The 20,547-nt window shown below is 28.9% G+C and overlaps 3 protein-coding genes across 3 annotated transcripts; 2 read left to right on the top strand and 1 right to left on the bottom strand.

Moving 5' to 3' along the window:
* Window positions 1-10,952: 10,952 nt before the first annotated feature.
* On the top strand, window positions 10,953-13,543 carry Phum_PHUM091650 (pre-mRNA-splicing factor CWC22, putative; the record flags this gene model as incomplete). Its single annotated transcript, XM_002423838.1, has 5 exons — window positions 10,953-12,330; window positions 12,410-12,577; window positions 12,644-13,148; window positions 13,232-13,333; window positions 13,411-13,543. The coding sequence occupies 5 exons, from the start codon at window positions 10,953-10,955 to the stop codon at window positions 13,541-13,543; spliced, it is 2,286 nt and encodes a 761-aa protein (XP_002423883.1).
* Window positions 13,544-13,569: 26 nt separating this feature from the next.
* Phum_PHUM091640 (uncharacterized protein) lies at window positions 13,570-16,736 on the bottom strand (the record flags this gene model as incomplete). Its single annotated transcript, XM_002423837.1, has 8 exons — window positions 13,570-13,624; window positions 14,011-14,183; window positions 14,280-14,524; window positions 14,649-14,844; window positions 15,056-15,311; window positions 15,398-15,577; window positions 15,651-16,132; window positions 16,692-16,736. 8 exons carry the CDS (start codon window positions 16,734-16,736, stop codon window positions 13,570-13,572), a joined length of 1,632 nt encoding a protein of 543 aa, XP_002423882.1.
* A 1,399-nt stretch (window positions 16,737-18,135) lies between these two features.
* On the top strand, window positions 18,136-19,742 carry Phum_PHUM091630 (GTP-binding nuclear protein RAN1, putative; the record flags this gene model as incomplete). The annotated part of the gene is made up of 4 exons (XM_002423836.1): window positions 18,136-18,301; window positions 18,457-18,608; window positions 18,702-18,918; window positions 19,630-19,742. 4 exons carry the CDS (start codon window positions 18,136-18,138, stop codon window positions 19,740-19,742), a joined length of 648 nt encoding a protein of 215 aa, XP_002423881.1.
* Window positions 19,743-20,547: the final 805 nt, after the last annotated feature.

Here is a 20,547-nt window from a genome sequence, read left to right as displayed (position 1 = left end):
CATTTACCGTAACGTTTATTAAATTTCAAACAAACAAAAAAAAAACAAAAACAAAAACAAAACAAATGTTTCTGTTAAAAAAAAAAAAATTCGCACGACCTCGTACAAATTAAACTTATTATTATTATTATTATTATTATTATTAGTTAAGGTTTCTATAACGAATTTCTTTTCTTCCTATCTTTTCTATCTCTTTCTTTCTATCTTTCTCTCTCTCTCTCTCTCTAACTGTTCAATGTTTTTTTTTTTTTTATTTAATAGTTGCCAACAATACTGGCGTAAAATACACTAAACGTTAATTGTGATGATTTCATTTAACCAATAAAAAAAAAAAAAACCTTTACTATTGTTATTATTATTATTGTTGCGCTTTTCCGAACGTGCCAAAAAACCCTCTCACCCCTCCCCGCGAAAAAAATTTCAAAGCTCCATTACACCAAATAAAATTTTAAAAATTTACTAAAAGCAGCAAACAAATTTTAGGAAATTCGGAGTTGGGTGAAAATTACCCCCTTGGCTACCCGTTTAAAATTACCTTTCCGGGAGGGAGAGAGAAAGGATGGGAAAGTAGGAGGGAGGGGGGGGGGAAAGAAGGGATTTTTTAAAATGTGACGACCTATAAGGTTTCGGAGATTACTTTCGACCAACTTTTTCCGATAAACAATAATCGCGGTAAATCGCCTCCCCATTTATTTTAATACACACAAATATTTTCCACGATAAAATTTTCACCCCTCCCCCCCGGACGAAATGTGAAAATATTATTATTATTACTATTATTATTATTATTTTCTTGAAGTTTCTCTCGAGAAGCAAAGCGATAAGTATAAGTGTTATCAAAACACACACCCCCTTTTTTAATTACTCTTCACCCCACGAGATGGCTTTTAAAAATAAAATAAATTAAACCTATTGTGGGGGGTTGGGGGGAGGGGAGGGGCGGGAAAAGAAATAACATAAATTTTTACATAAACGACCGTTAGAAAAAAAACACATAATAAACAAATTAATTAATTTTTCGGGAGTGTTAAAATAAAGATTTTTTTTTTTTTTAAATTAATAACCGCCACACGCACACACGCACACACGCACACGCACACACAATTTTAAACGCGGCTCTACTCGAGCGTTGAAACAATTATTCCAGAAAAAAAAAAAAAGGTAATTTATTTCTCTCGTTTTAATTATTGGTAGCGTTCATTTTTTTTTTTTTTTTTTTTTTTTTTTTTAAGGTCTGACGGCGCCAGAAAAATCATTATTTTATATCGATATCGTTCATTATTAAGGTTCGATACCTCGATTGTAAATGTGCGAGTGCGCGTGTGCGCGAAAAAAAAAAAAATCTCGTTTTAATCATTTTTTTCGATATCTCGTTTTCAGTCATTGTTTTTCTTTAAATAGTTTTCATTACTTTCTCTCTCTCCTTTCTTGGGTTGTTTTTATTTTCTGTTTGTTTTATCATTATTATTCCCCCGTATCCCGGGTACGTCGTATCGTCATCAAATCGAAATTTAAACGCTCAAAACTTATTTTGTCGAAGAACGACAACAACAACAACAACAACAACCAAACAGTTTATTATTATTATCTTAACTAAAAGCACTAATTAAGTCGTATTAAATTACAGTCATTTTCCTTCGTACTAAGAAGAAAAAGAAAAAGAAGAAGAAAGATGATGAAGTGTTATAACATATAACTTAAATAATATCTGATCTGATTATCTGACGAGGCGCCTCTCTCTCTCTCTCTAAATAAATTATTATTATTATTATTTTTTTACGATGATTTTTTTATAACATAAAAAATAATAATAATAATTCAAACCTCGGTTGAAATTTAAAAAAAAAAAAAAAATATGGATCGATTCGCAAAATAAAACCCTCATAATATCCCCTATCGATAGGAAACCTCGAAAAAAAAAATTAAAAAAATTTTTAAACCCTGAGGAAGCTCGAAAGAAAAAAGGAAAAAAACTCAAAATTCAATTCCTGATTGATTTCGTCTAGACGACAACTATTGTTTTACAATAATTTCACAAAACAAAAAAAACGAGTTTTATTCAGGAGAGTAAAAACGTGAAATGGAAGTTTTAGAACAAAGTTGAAAAACTCGACTTGACCGACAAGGACGGAATTGCTAAATTTCATTCGACTCGGATGGATTGTTAAAGATTGGTAAGATAGACAAAAGGCAAAGGCACGCACACGCACTTACGCACTTACGCACACACGCACAATCCGTTATGGAAAAGTAAGATTTGTGGAAAACCTAAATGAAACCATCTTTAATTTTATTCGAATCATGCAACTAAGGCCTCAAAGGAAGAAAATTCGATTTAAAAACGTAACGGGCGGGGGGAAGTAGTAGTAGTAACACTTTAAAAAAAAAAAAAAAAAAAGGTTGGAAAATCTCTGCTGCTACTCATGATGATGATGATAATGATCGAAAATGAAAAAGGAAAAAAATTTAAAACCTTGAAATTCTTTACCAAAAAAAAAAAAAAAAATTACTACTTCCAACTCATATTCGTGTGCGTGTGTGTGTGTCGTTATCAATGGCGTCGATGATGACCAATCATCACGAGCAACAACAGTAAAAAAGTAAACAAACAAACAAACCAAAAACAAAAACAATTTTAACAAGAATAGAAAATTTCCATATTTGAAAAAAAAAAAAAAATTCCTTTATGTATAAAGTTTTATTAAATGGTAAAAGTTCTCACGATTATTATTATTATTATTATTATTATCCACAGTTTAAACTTATCCTTTTAAATTTTTCCCTACCAGTTTATCCAACATCAAAAACACAAAAAAAAAAAAAAAAAAAAACTTTTGTTATAATTAATACTCACGCATTCAAACGACAGCAACAAATTTTCCAAAAAAAAAACTTAATCGCAAAAGGTGATAATAATAAATAATACGAGCAGACAAAGGAAAAATTATCGGAAAATTACATTTTCCAATTTTCCCTCTCTCTTTCGCAACGGGAAAACTCGTCAAAGGAAAACAATTCGCTACTACCTTTTTCCCGACTAATCTTATTATTAAATCCTTAAATCGGATAAATTAAGTTAGAATTTAAGAAATCGATATTTGCAACTAAATAAAAAAATTTTACCGTTCGTTTTCTTATTGTTTTTATCATTATTATTATTATTATTATTATCATTATCATCATTATCATTTTACGACCGTTATATTATTTTTTATTTGATCGAATTTTCATTTTTCTTGTACATTTTTCTATTAAAAAAAAAAAAAAATTTCATTCTTTTTCGCTCCATTTTTCTCGAAAATCCTTTTTTTTTTTTTGTTCCCTTAAAAACAAACAAACAAACAGAAAAAAAAAAGAAAAATCCCTTTGGAAAATAATTTTCCTTTTAAACTTTTCCGAGAGTTTGTTTTTTTTAAAAAAAAAAAAAAATTTTTGTTTGTGTTTTTCGAAAGAACAAATAAAAGGGATTCTTCTACTAATACAACAACCGCAGACTGCTCCAGTTTTAAATTCTACCAATTTCCATTCTTTTATTATTATTATTATTATTATTATCATTATTATTATTAAATTTACTTCCTTGTGTGCTTTCACGTATGTAATTTTTTTTTTTTTTTAAGGCAACAAACCGAGTGAAACAAACGACTAAAAAAAAAAAAAAGAAAAAAAAAAAGAAAAGAAAATTGCGATAGCCGAACGTTATTAAAAAAAAAAAAAAAAATTGAAAGATATTCTTGAGAGAGAAAAAAAGAGAGAGAGAGAGAAAGAAACGCAACCGGAAAATTTTATAAAAAAACGGAAAAGAGAAAAAATTTTCCCGATATATATTAACTAATTGAGACGAAAGGGAAATTTTTTTCCTTTTTTTTGCGAAAAAAATTTAATTTAAATAATTTGTTCGAGGAAAAATTCAAAATTTTCAATATGAAAACTCATTCCATCCCCTTACCCTTCCCCTTCCCTCCCCGATTCGATCCAACCACGAGAAAAGAAAAATTTCAGGTATGACTGTGGGGAAGAAGGGGGGAGGGAGGAAGAATCGACAAAAAAATTAAAATTCAGAAAATGAAATCGCGCAAAAAAAGTAATTTACGTTTTGATGAATAAATAAAAAATTTTTTTTTTTTTTTTAAATTCGACTTTCTCTGTATTTTGGGGGGGGGGCAAACGGGGGGAAAAGAGGGAAGAGAGGGAAAAAAGGGGGAAACGAAAAACCAAATCAATCGAAAATTGAATACAAATTTTTAATTTTTTCCCTGCGAAATTTTTTTTTTTTTTTTTTTTTTAAATTTTCTTGTGTGTGTGCGGTTTTAAACAAACAAACAAACAAACAATTTTTTTTTTTTGGTTATCACGTAAATTATCCGTTCGGCTTCTTTAGAAATTATAGAAATAATAATACTAATAATAATAATAATAATAATAATAATAATAATAATAATAATAATTAAATAAATAAAAACAAGATGATTAGATAATGCGAAGCCTAACGTGTTGTTTTTCTTTTTTTTTTTCAATCAAAATATTTTACACAAGATGATGTTGTGTTACGTTATTAAAAAAAAACATCTCTCTCTCTCTCTCTCTCTCTCTCTCACTCTCACTCTTTCTTTCTCTTTCGAAACAAACAAACAAACAGGAAAAAAGCGCAACATCATCTTTTTCCTTTAAATTTCCCTTCAATCAATCCTTAACAATAATTTTCTCCAAAAATTTTTCTTTCTTTTATGGAGCACAAAAAAATTATCGTCTGGTTGTGTTATCATCATTATTTTTGGATAACAACGACAACAACAACAACAACCGGAATTCTTTCTTTAACCGTCTCGCACGCACACACAAAATTTTGGCACTCGTTTGTTATTTTTTTTTTGAATGACTTGTGACGTTTTTAAATGGTTGTAGTACATACTCTAAATACAGTAAAACGCGTTGAGACCACGCCCACCCAAACTTATACCTATCAATTAATTACTACGGATACTACGGATCCGGAGATAAACTCAAAAAATACAAAACCTGAAAAGGTTCGAAACCTTATCGTGGTACGAAAAATAAATAAATAATGCGAAAACTACTCTACGTATTATTATTATTATTATTATTATTATTATTATTATTATTATTATTATTATTATTATTATTCGTCTTTTTCTTTTCTCGTCGGAATTTCTTTTATTTACACGCTACGCAAAAATAGTAAACATTTAAATAGTAATAATAATAATAATAAACGTAAAATCCGGATTCAAGGTTGATGTTTCTTTCTTTCTTTTAAAACATTCGCCCGAGTTACAAACGCAACAACAACAACAAACAATGGAAAACAATGAAACAATGAATGAAGGAAAGAGAGAGAGAGAGAGAGAGAGAGAGAGAGAGAGAGAGAGAGAGAAAACTAAAAGCATTTTAAGAAAGAGAAAGAGTTTCGACAAGTGATTACAAACCTGGAAAATTATTATCATTATCATTATCATTATCATTATTATTATCATTATTATTATTATTATCATTATTATTATTATTACGCGATACTTTTACGCACTTACTATACTCTCTCGTTAGTTTTTTTTTTTTTTTTTTTTTTTTATGAGGTTATTGTCTGGCAGTCGTAAATTAAAAAAAAAAAAAAAATTCCGTGAAAAAAAAAAAAAAAAAACGATGCACGCGAATTTCGGAAGGGGAGGGAGTGAGGGGGGCACAGGCACGTCAAATACTTAAAAAACCTATTTAATGAATTTTAATTGCTTCGAGGCGTCAAAAAAACGAAAGGGGGGGGGGAAGGGAAATAAAAGAAAAAAAAAATTATTTTTCAAAAAAACAACAACAACAACAACAACATGGTCAAAGTCAAGTTCTTTTTTTTTTTTTTTTTTTCGCCGCCATTTAAACAAACAAACAAACAAACAAATAAAATTTTTTTTATATATTTACCTTCGCCGCATAATAATAATAATAATAACTCGATTCACATATCAAATGATAATAAAAAAAATGTCGAAATTCGTAAAAAAAAAATGAAAATTTTTATTTATCACGAGTTTAAATTACGAGTAGGGGTGCCGTCCTCCCGAAACCCCCCTCCCTACACTCCCTCCCCCTCATCGATCATATTTATTTATTTATTTATTATTATTACACATTTTTAAGACTGTTTTATTTTTTTTGTTTGTGTTTGTGTTGTGCGATTTTTTTGAAAAACCTGTTTTTATCGCAAACCTGTTTTTTTTTTTTTTTTTCGTATAAGCACAAACGTAACAACTTATAACGATTTAACTGTTAGCGGGGCGGCCACTGCTATTAAAAAAAAAAAAAAAAAAAAAAAAAAAAAAAAAAAAAACAATTTTTTTATTATAGTTACGCGCAATTAAAAAATATTGCGCAGATAATTTTCGTTTCTTTTTTTTTTTTTTTTTTAAAAAAAAACTTTCGTTAAAAAAACATACCTCATTGATTTTTTTTTTTTTTTTTTTTAACTTGCGAATTCACGATTAACTAACAAAGAAACAATAATAATAATAATACTAAATAAATAAATAAAATATAATAATAATAATAATAATAATATAAAAATATGGGGAAAACCCTTTACGGATTGACGTAAATCGTTTTTTTTTTTTTTTTTTTCGACGAATTTAATTATGTGCTTGAACCAACTTTGGTCGAAATTTTAGCCTGGCAATTTTTTCATTTAGTATTTCAAACACACACACACACACACACACACACAAGCACAAAACTTTCAACAACAAACAAACAAACAAACACAATCACATACAACAAACACACACTCGATATTTTTCAATGACTAACAACATTACTATCAATTTTTTTTTTTTTTTCCTTTTTTTTGTATTCGTGCATGAACCGAATTTTTTTTTTTTAATTTAAATTTTTCTAATTTGAAAAAGAAAATTCATTCGTTGGAAAAGAAAAAAAGAAAAGAAAAGAAAATCATAACCGATAGAAATAATTAATAGAAAGTGAAAACGAATGAATACCTTCAATACCTAACGGTAAAGTTTAACGATCTCTTCTTACCCAGTTAAAAAAAAAAAAAAACTGGACCGTAGCGTTTCGAAAAACAAAAATTTATTATTATTATTATTATTTTCCAATACCTTCTACCATTCATCATTCTTATACTCTAACAAAAGGTAGTTTAAAGGTTTATAACAATATAATTTTATTAAAAACGAATTAAATTAATTATTTTTATAATTAAACGTTCATTGAATAAAAGGAAGGCGCCGGAAGTGATTTTTTTTTTTTTTTTCGCTCGGTTTAACCCACAATCGTTGTTGCATCTTGGGTCGTGGGTGGGTGCGACGACACAACATCCAAAACTAAAAACATGATTAATACATGAAATCCGAGGAGGAGGAAAAGGAGGAGAAAGGGGATAACACACACACACAAAAAGTATAAATAAAAAAAAAAAAAAAAAAAGTGAGTGGGTCACTAAGGAATTGCTAAATAAAATTTAAAGTATGCGCAACAACAACCGAAAAAAATTAATAATAATAATAATAATAAATTACGAGATTTTTTTTTTTTTCTTTACGTTTACTCGTAAATACGTACGTATGCCTTTTGAACTTTGACAAATTAATAGATGTGATGATCGCACGTGTACATACACGTAAGTAAACGTTTCCAATTGGGAATTCGAAAAATATTTTATATAATAAATCCCCCTACCGCCCTCCCTACCCCCCAATTAAAATCTATATCATTCATTCACATAATTTTATGCACACACACACACACACACGTGCACACACGTGAAACGATGGATATACATACATCATAATCGTTTATGATGACGTAACATTTTTGAAACAACCAAAATTAAATAGTAATAATTATTTTTCATCACCTCCGTTTGTTATTTTAGTCTAATGTGAATCATTTTCCCGATTCGATTCAACCATTCAATCATTCATTCATTCAATCAATCAATCAATCTTTCGCCGATGTAAAAAGGAAATGTAATTCGAACTATAATCGGTCAACGCGAAGCAAGCAACATCGTATAAAAAAATCCTAATAATAATAATAATAAAAGAGACACATCAATACAATTACATCTTCATGCCACACTCAATAATTACATTCTGCCATGTTTTAAAATTATGTGTCAATAATAATAATAATAATAATAATAATAATAATAATAATAATGTTCATTTTCTCCTGCTGCGATTTCATTCATCTGGTTTTTACCAAATTCTTCTTCTTCTTCTGCCACGTCTTCTAATTCCGTTACAAACGAAAAATTTTCATTTCAATATTCTTTTCTTCATTCATCAGAGCAACAGAAAAAAAAAATCCCCAAATTCGATACTCACTGGTACCTACTGATTAAACGGGGGGGGGGCATCGAGTAAGAACGATGGGTGAGTGAGGGGGGGGGAAATAATTTGGGTCACAAATAGAAACGAATAAGATTTATTGTTTCCCAAAAAACGAACGTTAAAAAAATTTTTTTTTTTGATTTATTTATTGGTTAAATTGAATTTTTCATGGATTTTAATTACCAGTACGAGTGTGAGTGAATTATAACAATTTGCACAGTTAGAGAGAGAGAGAGAGAGAGAGAGAACATTCATACAATAAAATTTTTTTTTTTTTTTTGACAGTTTTCCAGTTGACCCTGACTGATTCTAAATAATCACTCAGCCCTATCAGAATATAAACATAAACAAACACACAATAACAAAAACATTGAACTTATTATACATCTGAGGGAAATTTGTCCAATACCATACCATAAAACAAACATTTTTCTTTCATTCATTCAAAAAATTATTATTATTATTATCATTGGTGGTTAACCACTGTTACAAACATTATCATTTCTAAAAAAATGAGTAAAATTAGTAATTAGTCTTTCAAATGTAATACGTTAGTAATAAAATAAAAAATAACTTAATTGGTAATTGAAAAAACGTGACGAAATAGAAAAGATATTTAATAGAAATGATAATGATAACAAGAATAAATAAAAATACAAAAATTACTTGAAAATTTTGTTACAAGAAAAAAAAGGTTTTAAAAAAGTAATTTGTTAAAATATATTGATTTTTTTTTTTTAATCGAATCAATGAATTATGTAACATTCGAATGAAACATATACTCGAGTAACTCAACATAAAACAATTATTATTATTCTTGTTTTATTAACTAAAAATGGTACTAAATCAAAGCATGTTAACATAATTAGTTTTCTTTTGCATTGAAGAACATGTTGAAACAATATCGAATAGAATTTTTTAAAATCATTCATAACTGTTGTTCATTCTAGTAAATCAACAATTCATTCGACAAAACAAAAATTATCTCTTTTTTTTTTAAAATGGTTGTATGACACACACACACACACACACACACACACATGCACAGACAAACAACAATTAAAAATCATTAGAAATAAATTTTAATCTTTAATTTGAGAAGAAGACGAGAAAGAGAGGGGAGAAAAATTTTTAGCAACAACTTTCGAAAATGATTTCAAACACCCAGTTTTATCATAATTCTTTTTTTAAGTATAAGGTATTAATATTCAGGAACCTAACAAACAACAACAAGTTGTATAAAAAGAATACTAAACCTTTTAAGACAATATAAATCTATAAAAATTTTCCAGGTTGACAAATAATAATTTCTGGTAACTTAAACGATGAAACCGACAAAAAAAAAATCCACATTTCAGACAACATATTGTTAAATAAATATTTCCCGATTAAAAACTTTTCATAAAAATTATAAGCATTTCAAATTGTAGTTAATGTTAACACACAGAAACATTTATCCTTATAAAAAAAAAATTCAAATAACATAAAAAGCCACATGGTTGATTATATTGTTAGAAAGAGAGAGAGATGATTATTATATAATAAACCGAGTTTAAAAAAAAAAAAATTAATTCATAAAAATTTCTGATAACAATAGTTTAAAGAAAAAATAATAATTTATATAGTCAAATGAAACGTAGAAACCGTTAATAGGTCACTACTAGTCACTATAAATCCAGGAATCATAATTATAAGTTAATAAACATACTACTTACAAAAAGGTTGTTCCTCGAAAATGAAATCTCTCACTTCCTAATTATGGTATTACGATTTAGTTATTGTATTTTATTAATAAACTATCAAATTAAACGACGTACAATATTACTAAACTGAACACAAAAAGGAACTAAAATTCGAAAAGGTTTAACGAACATGGTTTCCGATTCCTTCACCCGCACAACTTTCTTTACACAATATTTTTTTAAAATTTAAAAGGAACTTGAGAGTAAAACTTGTAAAATAAAACTAATAATTATTATTTTAACTAAATACAACACAAAATAATTTATATAAATCGTCAGCAATATTGTTAATCACTTCACACGCTACTACTTCACGCAAATCGCGACTCAAACTGTTTTTAGTATTGGTCAATGTTTGGTGATTCAGAAAATGAAGTGGAATTAGAACAAAATTAAAAATTTTTTTTATCTATGGATTTTGCATAAAAAAACTTTCCTTCGTATAATTTTACAAAAAAAAACTTATCTTTTATAAAATCCTTTTATTTTTTAAGGATAAAAAACAAAATTTAGCACGATTTGATTAATAAATTTTAAATAAAGCATGATCAAACGAAATAAATTCTTATCGTTCATATCGTACAAGGACTTGAGGGATTTTTTTTATATTTATTTTTAAAAGGAAATAATAAAATCATTTTAAAATATAATTATTAAAAATATATATTTAGTATATTTAATACAAACATTAAATCTTTATTAAAAAGTATTTTCCTCTTTTTCTTTTTATGTCTGCCACAACGGTTTTGGTAGTCAATTATGTAAACTATTATGTATTCTATTGACACTTCACTATGGTTAATTATGCTTTTTAAAGTTTACTTACAAATTTGACTTTTTTTAAAGTGATATCATGATAGAAATGGGTAGTAAAAGTGATGAGAAAAACGAAGAAGAAAAAGTGATTGAAAAATACAAGTCAGATAAAAAGAAAGAAAGGAAAAAAAGATCAAGGAGTAGAAAACGTGAGAGGTCAAGAAGTAGAAATAGAAGCAGAAACAGGAGCAGGAATAGAAGTAGAAATAGGAGCAGAAATAGAAGTAGAAGTAAAAGTGAGGATAAATATGTCAATTCTAAAAGTAAAGATAGTAATTATAAATATCACAGCTCGCGAGAGAGTCATAAAAGAGTAGATAAATATGATAGAAGGAATAGAGAAAGGATTGGTAAAAATTATTGGAATGAAAATCGTGATTTACCATATAGAAGAAACAGCGACAGGTACTGGAATAAATATTCAAGAGGTGAAGAACAAATAGTAGGTTCTAGGTATTATGATAGGTCTCCACCGAGAAAACGAAACAGATCTTCCTCGTCTGATGAGGCGGTTAAGAAACAAGAAGTGAAAATTCCAGAGGATAACAAAAATAGTGAAAATAAAAATGATAATGACAAAGAGAATAATGAAGAATCTGAAGTCAAGAGTAATCAACCTCCTAAAAAACCTGTTAATCCCATCACTTCTCGAACAGGAGGTGCTTATATCCCACCGGCCAAATTAAAAATGATGCAAGCTTCCATAACTGATAAATCGAGCGCTGAATATCAGAGAATCGCTTGGGAAGCTTTAAAAAAATCAATTCATGGTTTAATTAATAAAGTTAACACAAGTAACATAGCAGAAATCATAAAAGAATTATTAAAAGAAAATATCGTTAGAGGTAGAGGATTATTATGTAAATCCATAGTACAAGCACAGGCTTTGTCTCCTACGTTCACACACGTCTATGCAGCCCTGGTTGCTTTGATCAACAGCAGATTTCCAAACATTGGTGAATTATTAGTTAGAAGACTTGTCCTTCAATTTAAAAGAGGATTTAAAAGAAATGATAAATCAATTTGTGTATCATCGACAAGTTTCATAGCACATTTAGTCAATCAGAGAGTGGTACATGAAATCATAGCATTAGAAATATTAACTTTATTAGTTGAAAATCCCACTGATCATTCAATAGAAATAGCCATATCATTTTTAAAAGAATGCGGTATGAGGCTGACCGAAGTTTCGAGTAAAGGTGTTGAAGCCATTTTTCAAATGCTTAGAAATATACTTCACGAAGGAAAATTAGACAAAAGAGTTGATTACATGATAGAAGTTATACTGCAAATAAGAAAAGATAATTTTAAAGATTATGAAGCCATTATTGAAAGTTTGGATCTTGTCGAAGAAGAGGATCAGTTTACGCACATAATAACATTGGAAGATGCCACAAATGCTGAAGACATACTCAGTGAGTGAAATTTTTCTATTAAAAAAATTGAAAAAAACAAGAATCGAATTGAGACCAATGATTAATGATTTTTTTGCAGATGTTTTTAAATTCGATTCGCAATACATTGAAAATGAAGAAAAATACAAAACTCTTAGCAAAGAAATGCTTGGTGAAAGTGACGATTCTGATAATGAATCAGAAAATAGTAACGATGATGATAGCAGCGATGAAGACAGCGAAGAAGAAGAAGAAGAAAATGAAGATGGTGAGTAAATATTTATTTATTAATAAAAATTTTCTGAATCGAAATGAAAACTAATTGTTTTCTTAGGTGAGAAAAATGAAGTCATCATAGATAGAACCGAAACGAATTTGGTTTCGCTCAGGAGAACAATTTACTTGACGATATATTCGAGTTTGGACTATGAGGAATGCGCGCACAAACTCATGAGAATGGAATTGAAACCTGGACAAGAGGAAGAGCTTTGCAACATGATTTTGGATTGTTGTTGCGAAATGAGAACCTATGAGAAATTTTTCGGATTGCTTGCTCAAAGGTTTTGTAAAATAAACAAGATTTACGTTCCGCCATTTGAAAACATGTTTAAAGATTCATATGATACAGTGTATAGATTGAAACCCAATCAATTGAGAAACGTGGCAAAATTTTTTGCCCACTTGTTATTCACCGATGCTATTTCTTGGGAAGTTTTAAATTGCATACGTTTGAACGAGGAGGACACGACGAGTTCGGGAAGGATATTTATAAAAATCGTTTTTCAAGAATTATCCGAACACATGGGATTGTCGAAATTAAACGAAAGAGTCAAAGACGTGTAAGTACCAATTTTTTTTTTTTTTTCCCGACAAACGATCCTTGACGAAATCCTAACGTAAAAATTATTATTTTTTTTTTCAGGACTTTACAAAATGCATTTGCCGGACTGTTCCCGAGGGATAATCCTAAAAATACAAGATTTGCTATTAATTTTTTCACATCCATAGGTTTGGGTGGACTCACGTGAGTATGAAGAACTTTTGGGTGTGGGTGTGCGTGTGTGCGCGTAAAAAAATATTTATCTGAAATGAAAATTACAGGGATGACCTTCGAGAACATTTAAAGGGACAAGTAAAAGCGGAAGTTTTTGAAGTTCAACCTGTTGCTGCTGTATCGTCATCGGGCGAATCATCGAGTTCTGTGACGACTTCCGGTGAGAAAGAAAATATTTAAATAATTTTTCACTTTCACTTTCGCTTTCACTTTTTGCTTTTTTTCTTAACATCGAGAACAGTCTCACGTATATTTTCCAAACTTGATTTTCAGATGATTCGAGCGAAAGCACGACCAGCAGCAACAGCAGCAGCAGCAGCAGTAGTAGTGGGGATGATTCAGAAAATTCTAGCAGTTCGGATGATGATGATGATGATAAAAAGAGGAAAAAACATCAGAAGAAGAAGAAAAAAAATAATAATAATAAGAAGCAGAAGAAAAAAATAATAATAAATAAATCCGATTCATCATCGAAGAAAAAACATGCGAAAAAAAGGGAAAAGAAAAAATCATCGAATAAAAAACGGAACAAGCGATAGATGAGACGCCATTTTTTTTTTTTTTTAAGAAAACAAAATGGGGGGGGGGGGGAGTTAACCCGCGGCAAATATAAAATAAATAATTAATTAATTAATTAATTTGAGTACTTGTTGTATTCGTTGTAAGCTCTTTCGTCTAGTAAATTTCGAAATGTTTCGACGCAAACTCCGCCGGTTTGATCGAGAGCGAAACCTTCATCGTAAATTTCATCCAATTCTTTATCCGACAGCGTGACTTTTATCTTTTTGAAAAGATCTCCTAAAAATTTTTTACTTCTCGGCTGTCGAGAAAAAAATAAATAAATAAATTTTTACGAAATTTCATCATCATCATCATTATCATTATTATTATTATCATCATTGCGATAGATAATTACTTTGAAAAAATCTCTGTGACTGAGACCGTATTGAGTGTATATGGAGGGTGAAATGAGAGTTCTCGCCGTCGTTTCCTGTCCCAAATGATCCATGTTGACGAGGGAAAGAGTGTAAAATGGTTTTTGTAAATCATATCGAAGTGTTGGCTCCCCTGCTCTTCGCATGCAAATTATTTTACAATCGTCTTTAAAACAATGACACACGGAAGGATCTTCACACTCTTGAAATTCTTTCGGGAGTATATCTACAAACAAAAACGAAAATTAATTTTTTTTTTTTTTTTTTCTCATCAATTTCCGGTTATTTCAAATCGATTATTATTATTATTATTATTATTATTATTAGAGATACATAAATGGATGACTCACAATGTTCTTTTTTCAAATCCGGAAATGGACTGTTTTTATCAATGAATTTAATAAAATCCTTCACGTTTATTTCGAAATTTTCAGAGAGTATACCGAGCATGAGGAGTAAAGGTTCGAGTTTACTCCTGTCTAATATCAACGCGTGTTTTCTCATTATCAAATCGATGCAATCCAAATGAACGTAATAATTTGGAACCTGAAATTAAGGTACGGAAAAAAAAGATGAATCAGGCACGATACACTGGTCTGCGTCATCGCAATGGCTTCCATTGTGACAAGATAAAAAGGATCCTGGAAATCCACAGTCTGAACTATTTTATACTGTTTGTCTTATGTACATACATTATATATTAATAATAATAATAATAATAATAATAGAGATTATTATCATTATCATTAAAACTCACGTTTTCATCGTAATCATTTTTGTTTTTATTTAAACTTAAAATTTCTTCAAATAAATCTTCTAATGTAAAATCCGTCGTTTTTATTTTTTTATCTATGGATTGTCTTAATTTATTCGCGTAGGCTAAAAACGTGAGAACGTCTTTTCTAATTAAACTCGGTGGACACATGTAAAGTAAATCTTCAACACCGAATGGATTTTTAGGCGATATGGCACCGTACGTATGATCTGCCGGAAACATGTTGGATACTCCCGTTCTGTCGAACAACATAAACAAATAGAAGAACTCAAAGAACAAAAAAGAAAAAGGAAAAAAGGGGGGGAAAAAAAAAAAAATGTCAACTTGTCTAATCCTTTTCCCAAATTTGGTAGTGTTCTATTTCTCACTGCTGCCAACCTTCTGCTAACGTTACTCAATGGATCGTTATTGAACCAAGTCAAACATTTTTTAACTCTTGATCCATCTTCTTGTTTGTTAGAGGGTCTACCGTGAACGTTGTAATGACTGAATGGTTTTTTATAGCTAAAATAAAACGGTTTCTAATTAATAATAATAATAATAATAGAGTTAGTTAGTTAGTCAGTTAGTTACTCACTTTCTTCTTATTTGTTCGCCGGAAAAATAATTATTGTGAGTGAAAACGTATAAATCGTGACATGCTTTTTCTTCGTATTCAACCATTTCCGGTGGTTTTGGATTTATTATGCAATTATCGGGATCCGTTCGAATGGTAGGTTTACCAAACGTCGTATTGTAAATGTCCATTCCGGCGGGTAGTCCCGGTGTCGGATCCCTAGATTTTCCCAACGGTTTATTCCAGTAAGAATCATAAATGGTATTTTCTATTTCGTCGTTGAGTGCTTTGAACGGTGACAAAACCGGGGGTCGTATGCAGTGTCTTATTTCCGTAAAAGCTCCGGAAGTGTCCAGTCCTGGACCTTTTTTCAATTCGACGCCATAACTTTCTGCGTCCAGCTCACAAAATCCTCTCGTTAAAACGTCGATTTTTTCTTGGAGTTTAACTTCCTGTAGGAGACTTCTTACATTTTCGTAAGGATTTCCAATCGGTTTACCTGCCTGTAAATAAATATATCCACATCCACACAACTACGATAACTTTAAAAAAAAACAAAATCTGACTTAAAAAACGTTTCCCGCCATTTTGTTTTTGTAACTTATTTTATTCGTTATTTAAATACCATTTTATCAAATAAATTTTTTTTAATACTTACGGCTACGACACAGGGATTACGATCTATATATGGATAACGAGACATATTTAAAATAAAAAAAAAAATAACATAAATGTCGTACGATTAATTTTGCTGGTTTAAAGTTTTTCTTTTGGTAAATCCTTTTTCATTCAATGTTTACACACAATGGAGGAAATCATCATCATCATCATCATTATCGCATTTGACGACGAAGTATATTCAGAAATTATCCTTATAAAATTTTGATGCACAAGTGATGTGTGTCGTCATCGTCGTTGCCACCGCCTTTTTTTACACATCCGCGTAGAAAATATTTAAACGTTTTTAAAAAAAAAAAATAACGGTCGTCGTTACCTGAAACTATTATTTTTATTATTATTAGTATTATCATTATAAAAAAAAGTTATTTTTTTAATAGTGACGAGGGTCGAAACGTATCGTATCGTATCATAACGGGGTTTATTCATAAAGAGTTTTCTTACTCTATGACAAGTCTGCAAGTTAATATAATGTAGTTCCGATATAATCATCATCATCATAAAGACAGAGAGAAAAGAAAAGGAAAAAAAATTTTTTTTTTTTTTGTTAAAAACCGATTGAATTTCGCGCCGTAATTTTTTTTAAAAAAAAAAAAAAAAAAGTATTTTAAAACAATTTTCTTTAAATATCGCATTTAAAATAGTAATAATAATAATAATAAATAAATAAATAAATAAATTTGAAAAAATCATTTTTGTTGTTCGGGGCGGATGAATACAATTTCATCATCATAGTAGTAAAATGCAATAAGTTCACAGTGGAGGGTGGTGCGTTGATTTCATTTTTTTTTTTTTTTTTTTATTATTATTATTATTGAGTAAAATAATAATAGTTTTGTCATCGTCAAAAAAATTTTTTTTACAATATAATTTAATACTACTCTATCCAAGGAAATAATTAAAGGTAATTATTATTATTTTTATTATTACTTTATTATAGACACCATTTTGATTTTGATTTTCTTTTCTCTCTCTCTCTCTCTCTCTCTCTCTCTCTCTCGTTATATTGCGATGTGTGTGTATACACATATTTGCTTTCGTTGTGTGTGTGATTTCATTTCTCATATATAAATATTTATTACTTTTCGTTCAAATAGGTATCGAGACATTATTAAACTTTATTTATTTAAATGAATAATAAAATTGAGTGAGTGTTGTCTCTCTCTCTCTCTTTCTCTCCTTTTTAGAAATTTTTTTTTGCTTAAACCTTGAAAAATTTAGCCTATATGGCTACTGTCATTGTAATTTACCAGGAAGTCAGCTGACTACACAACCATTTCAACTAGTTATTCCTTTGTAATTCAAACAATTTTTTTTTTTTTTTTTTACATGTTTTAATTCTTATAAATATCATTATTAATTAATAAAAAAAATTATTGTAATAATGAGATACATACATATATTAAAAGGGGAGAGAGAGGGGGAAGGGGCAAAAATAAAAGTTTATTGTCTGAAAAAATGTTAACACTGGATTTTTTTTCATTTGTCTAAGTTGTAACTTGATTAAAAATCTCTCATTTATTTATATACATACATATTCATCATTATTATCTTGTCTGTTAAATTTTGTGATAAAATATTTCTCTCTCTCTCTCTCTCTCTCTCAAAAAAATAAGTTTCGTATTTCAATATTAAATATTATTTTATGTAATTTTAATCGAGAATCAGTTAGAATTTAATATTAAAAAAAAAAATATTCATTCTCTCTCTTAGAGTAAAACAAATTGGGAGGGAGGAAGGGGCGGGGGGGAGAGAAAAAAATTTCTTTTTAAATGTATTTATTTTTTTTTTTTTAATTCCTTTGTTTAGGTAGCCTTGGTAGAAAAAAATGGCAAATCGGAGTGGAACAGCTCAGCGCCCCACAGGTGCTTTTCAAGGTAAAGTTCACCAGTTTAAACTTGTCCTATTGGGAGAATCTGCTGTAGGAAAATCAAGTCTTGTTCTTAGGTTTGTCAAAGGACAATTTCACGAATTTCAAGAAAGCACTATAGGAGGTTAGTCAGTCTCATTTCTTACTATTTCTTTTTTATTATTATTATTATTATTATTATTATTTTGTGCTTTAATTTGTCACGTGAGATAAATTAAAGTTTGAGTAAATTATTTTTCCTCATTTTTTTTTTTTTTTTTTTTAAATGTTTTGTTTCAGCTGCCTTTTTGACTCAAACAATTTGTGATGATGATTTAACGGTCAAATTTGAAATTTGGGATACTGCTGGTCAGGAAAGATATCACAGTTTAGCTCCCATGTATTATAGAGGAGCACAAGCTGCTATTGTTGTTTACGATATTCAAAATATGGTCAGTGTCTTGTTCTTTTTTATTCTCAATCGAATTTATCTTTATTATTATTATTATTTTTCTTGTATGTTTATTTGAATGTGATTTTTATAGGATACTTTTGGCAAAGCCAAATCGTGGGTTAAAGAACTACAAAGGCATGCTTCACCAAATATTGTTATAGCCTTAGCAGGAAACAAAGCCGACCTTTCCGATAAAAGAATGGTCGAAACTGATGAGGCACAAGCTTATGCCCAAGATCATGGACTCCTTTTTATGGAAACTTCAGCCAAGACAGCCATGAACGTCAATGAAATATTTTTGGCGATTGGTAAGATCAAACTCGTAAAATTTTTTTTAAATGTTTAGAAAACGGTCAAATCATTTATCACTCTTGGAAAACTTTTTCCATTTCGTAACGTTTCGACTTTACGGTGCTGTTAGAGTATGACGCACCAATAATTAAATGGGTTAACAAAAATAAAAACAAACGCGGCGTAACAAACAAACAAACAAACAAACCTGTTATATCTTGTTGTTGTTGTTGTTAAGAACGACCGGAAACAAACGTAACAATTTTTATTTTACGTTATTATAAGTAAATAATAATAATAATGATAGTTTAGTACATCGAAATCGTTGCGAAAAAAAAAAAAAAAAATCGACCGTGGAATTCATTTAGTGTGTAATCTAATTAGCATGTCAAAAGTTTTTGTTTAAAAAAAAAAAAAAAAAAAAAAAAAAATACAATGACAAACTTTTGTAATAATTCATATGTTTAGTAACAAAAGTGTAGTAATAATAATAATAATAATAATAATAATAATAATATTTTGATTGAGAAATACCAAAACAATTCAAAAGGGAAGTCTCAGGAAGGGGTTTTGCAATGAGAGAGAGAGAGAGAGAGAGAGAGAGACTTTTTCGTAATAGCATGCGAAAGTAGTATTTAATAAATAAAAATAAATTTTTTTTTTTTTTTTTTTTTTTCTCTTACCTTTCAATCAATTTACGTTTTCTTCTCTCTCTTTCTGTTTTCCAGCGAAAAAATTGCCAAAGAACGAACAAGCCGGAGGTGCCGGAACGAGCGGTCAGGGAAGAAGATTAGTCGAAGGTGGTGACGGACAAAAAGCTGCCGGTAACTGTTGCAAGTGATCCGTCTCTCGCTTTCATCGTCTTTTCGGATCTTCGGGTTAGTAAAAGGAAGAAGAAAAAAAAAAATAAAAAATAAATAAATAAAACAGAAGAAAAAAAAAAAAACCAAAAAAAAAAAAAAAAAAAAAAAAAACTGAGACAACAACAATTGGTGGGTCGTCGTTGGCACTACAACCTTTAAAAACAAACAAAAAATTAATAAAATGACTACCGGCGTCAGAGCAAAAAAAAGCGTCATTTAATATCTAAATCGGAAAACCTTTCTGTCGTCTCTTTAAAACGTAAAAAAAAAAAAAAATTCGAACAGGAAGAATTCAACATTATATATATATATATATATAATTAATAATATAATGATTTTTGTTATTATTACATTCCTGGCAGTGACATTATAAATAATTATAAGAAAAATATATATATATATATATATATAATTATCTGTAAGCAAGTATAAGTGACTCACGGACAAATGAATAAAGTATGAATGCAAAAAAAAAAAAAAAAATTGTTGACACGATAAAAAAAGAAAAAATTAATTATTATTATTATTATTATTATTATGTTTGATGAGAAATTTTTTTTTTTTTTTTTTATTCGATAAAATGTTAAATATGTTAGTCAAAAGAAAGAGAGAAAGAGAGAAAGACAGAGACAGAGAGAAAGAAAATTTTTTTAAAAATTATATTTCAATATGTTTCCTTAATATATGTAAGTGTATACTTTTTTTTTTTTTTACAGTAAAAAATTTATTATTATTATTATTACCAGCAACAATTTTTTTTTTTTTGTAAAACATATATATATA

The sequence above is a fragment of the Pediculus humanus genome, genomic scaffold (genome assembly GCF_000006295.1).
Source record: "Pediculus humanus corporis 1103172107444 genomic scaffold, whole genome shotgun sequence".
Classification (NCBI taxonomy): Eukaryota; Metazoa; Arthropoda; class Insecta; order Psocodea; family Pediculidae; genus Pediculus; species Pediculus humanus.
Note: the sequence above shows the minus strand (reverse complement) of the source record. Positions and strands in the feature narration are given on the sequence as shown.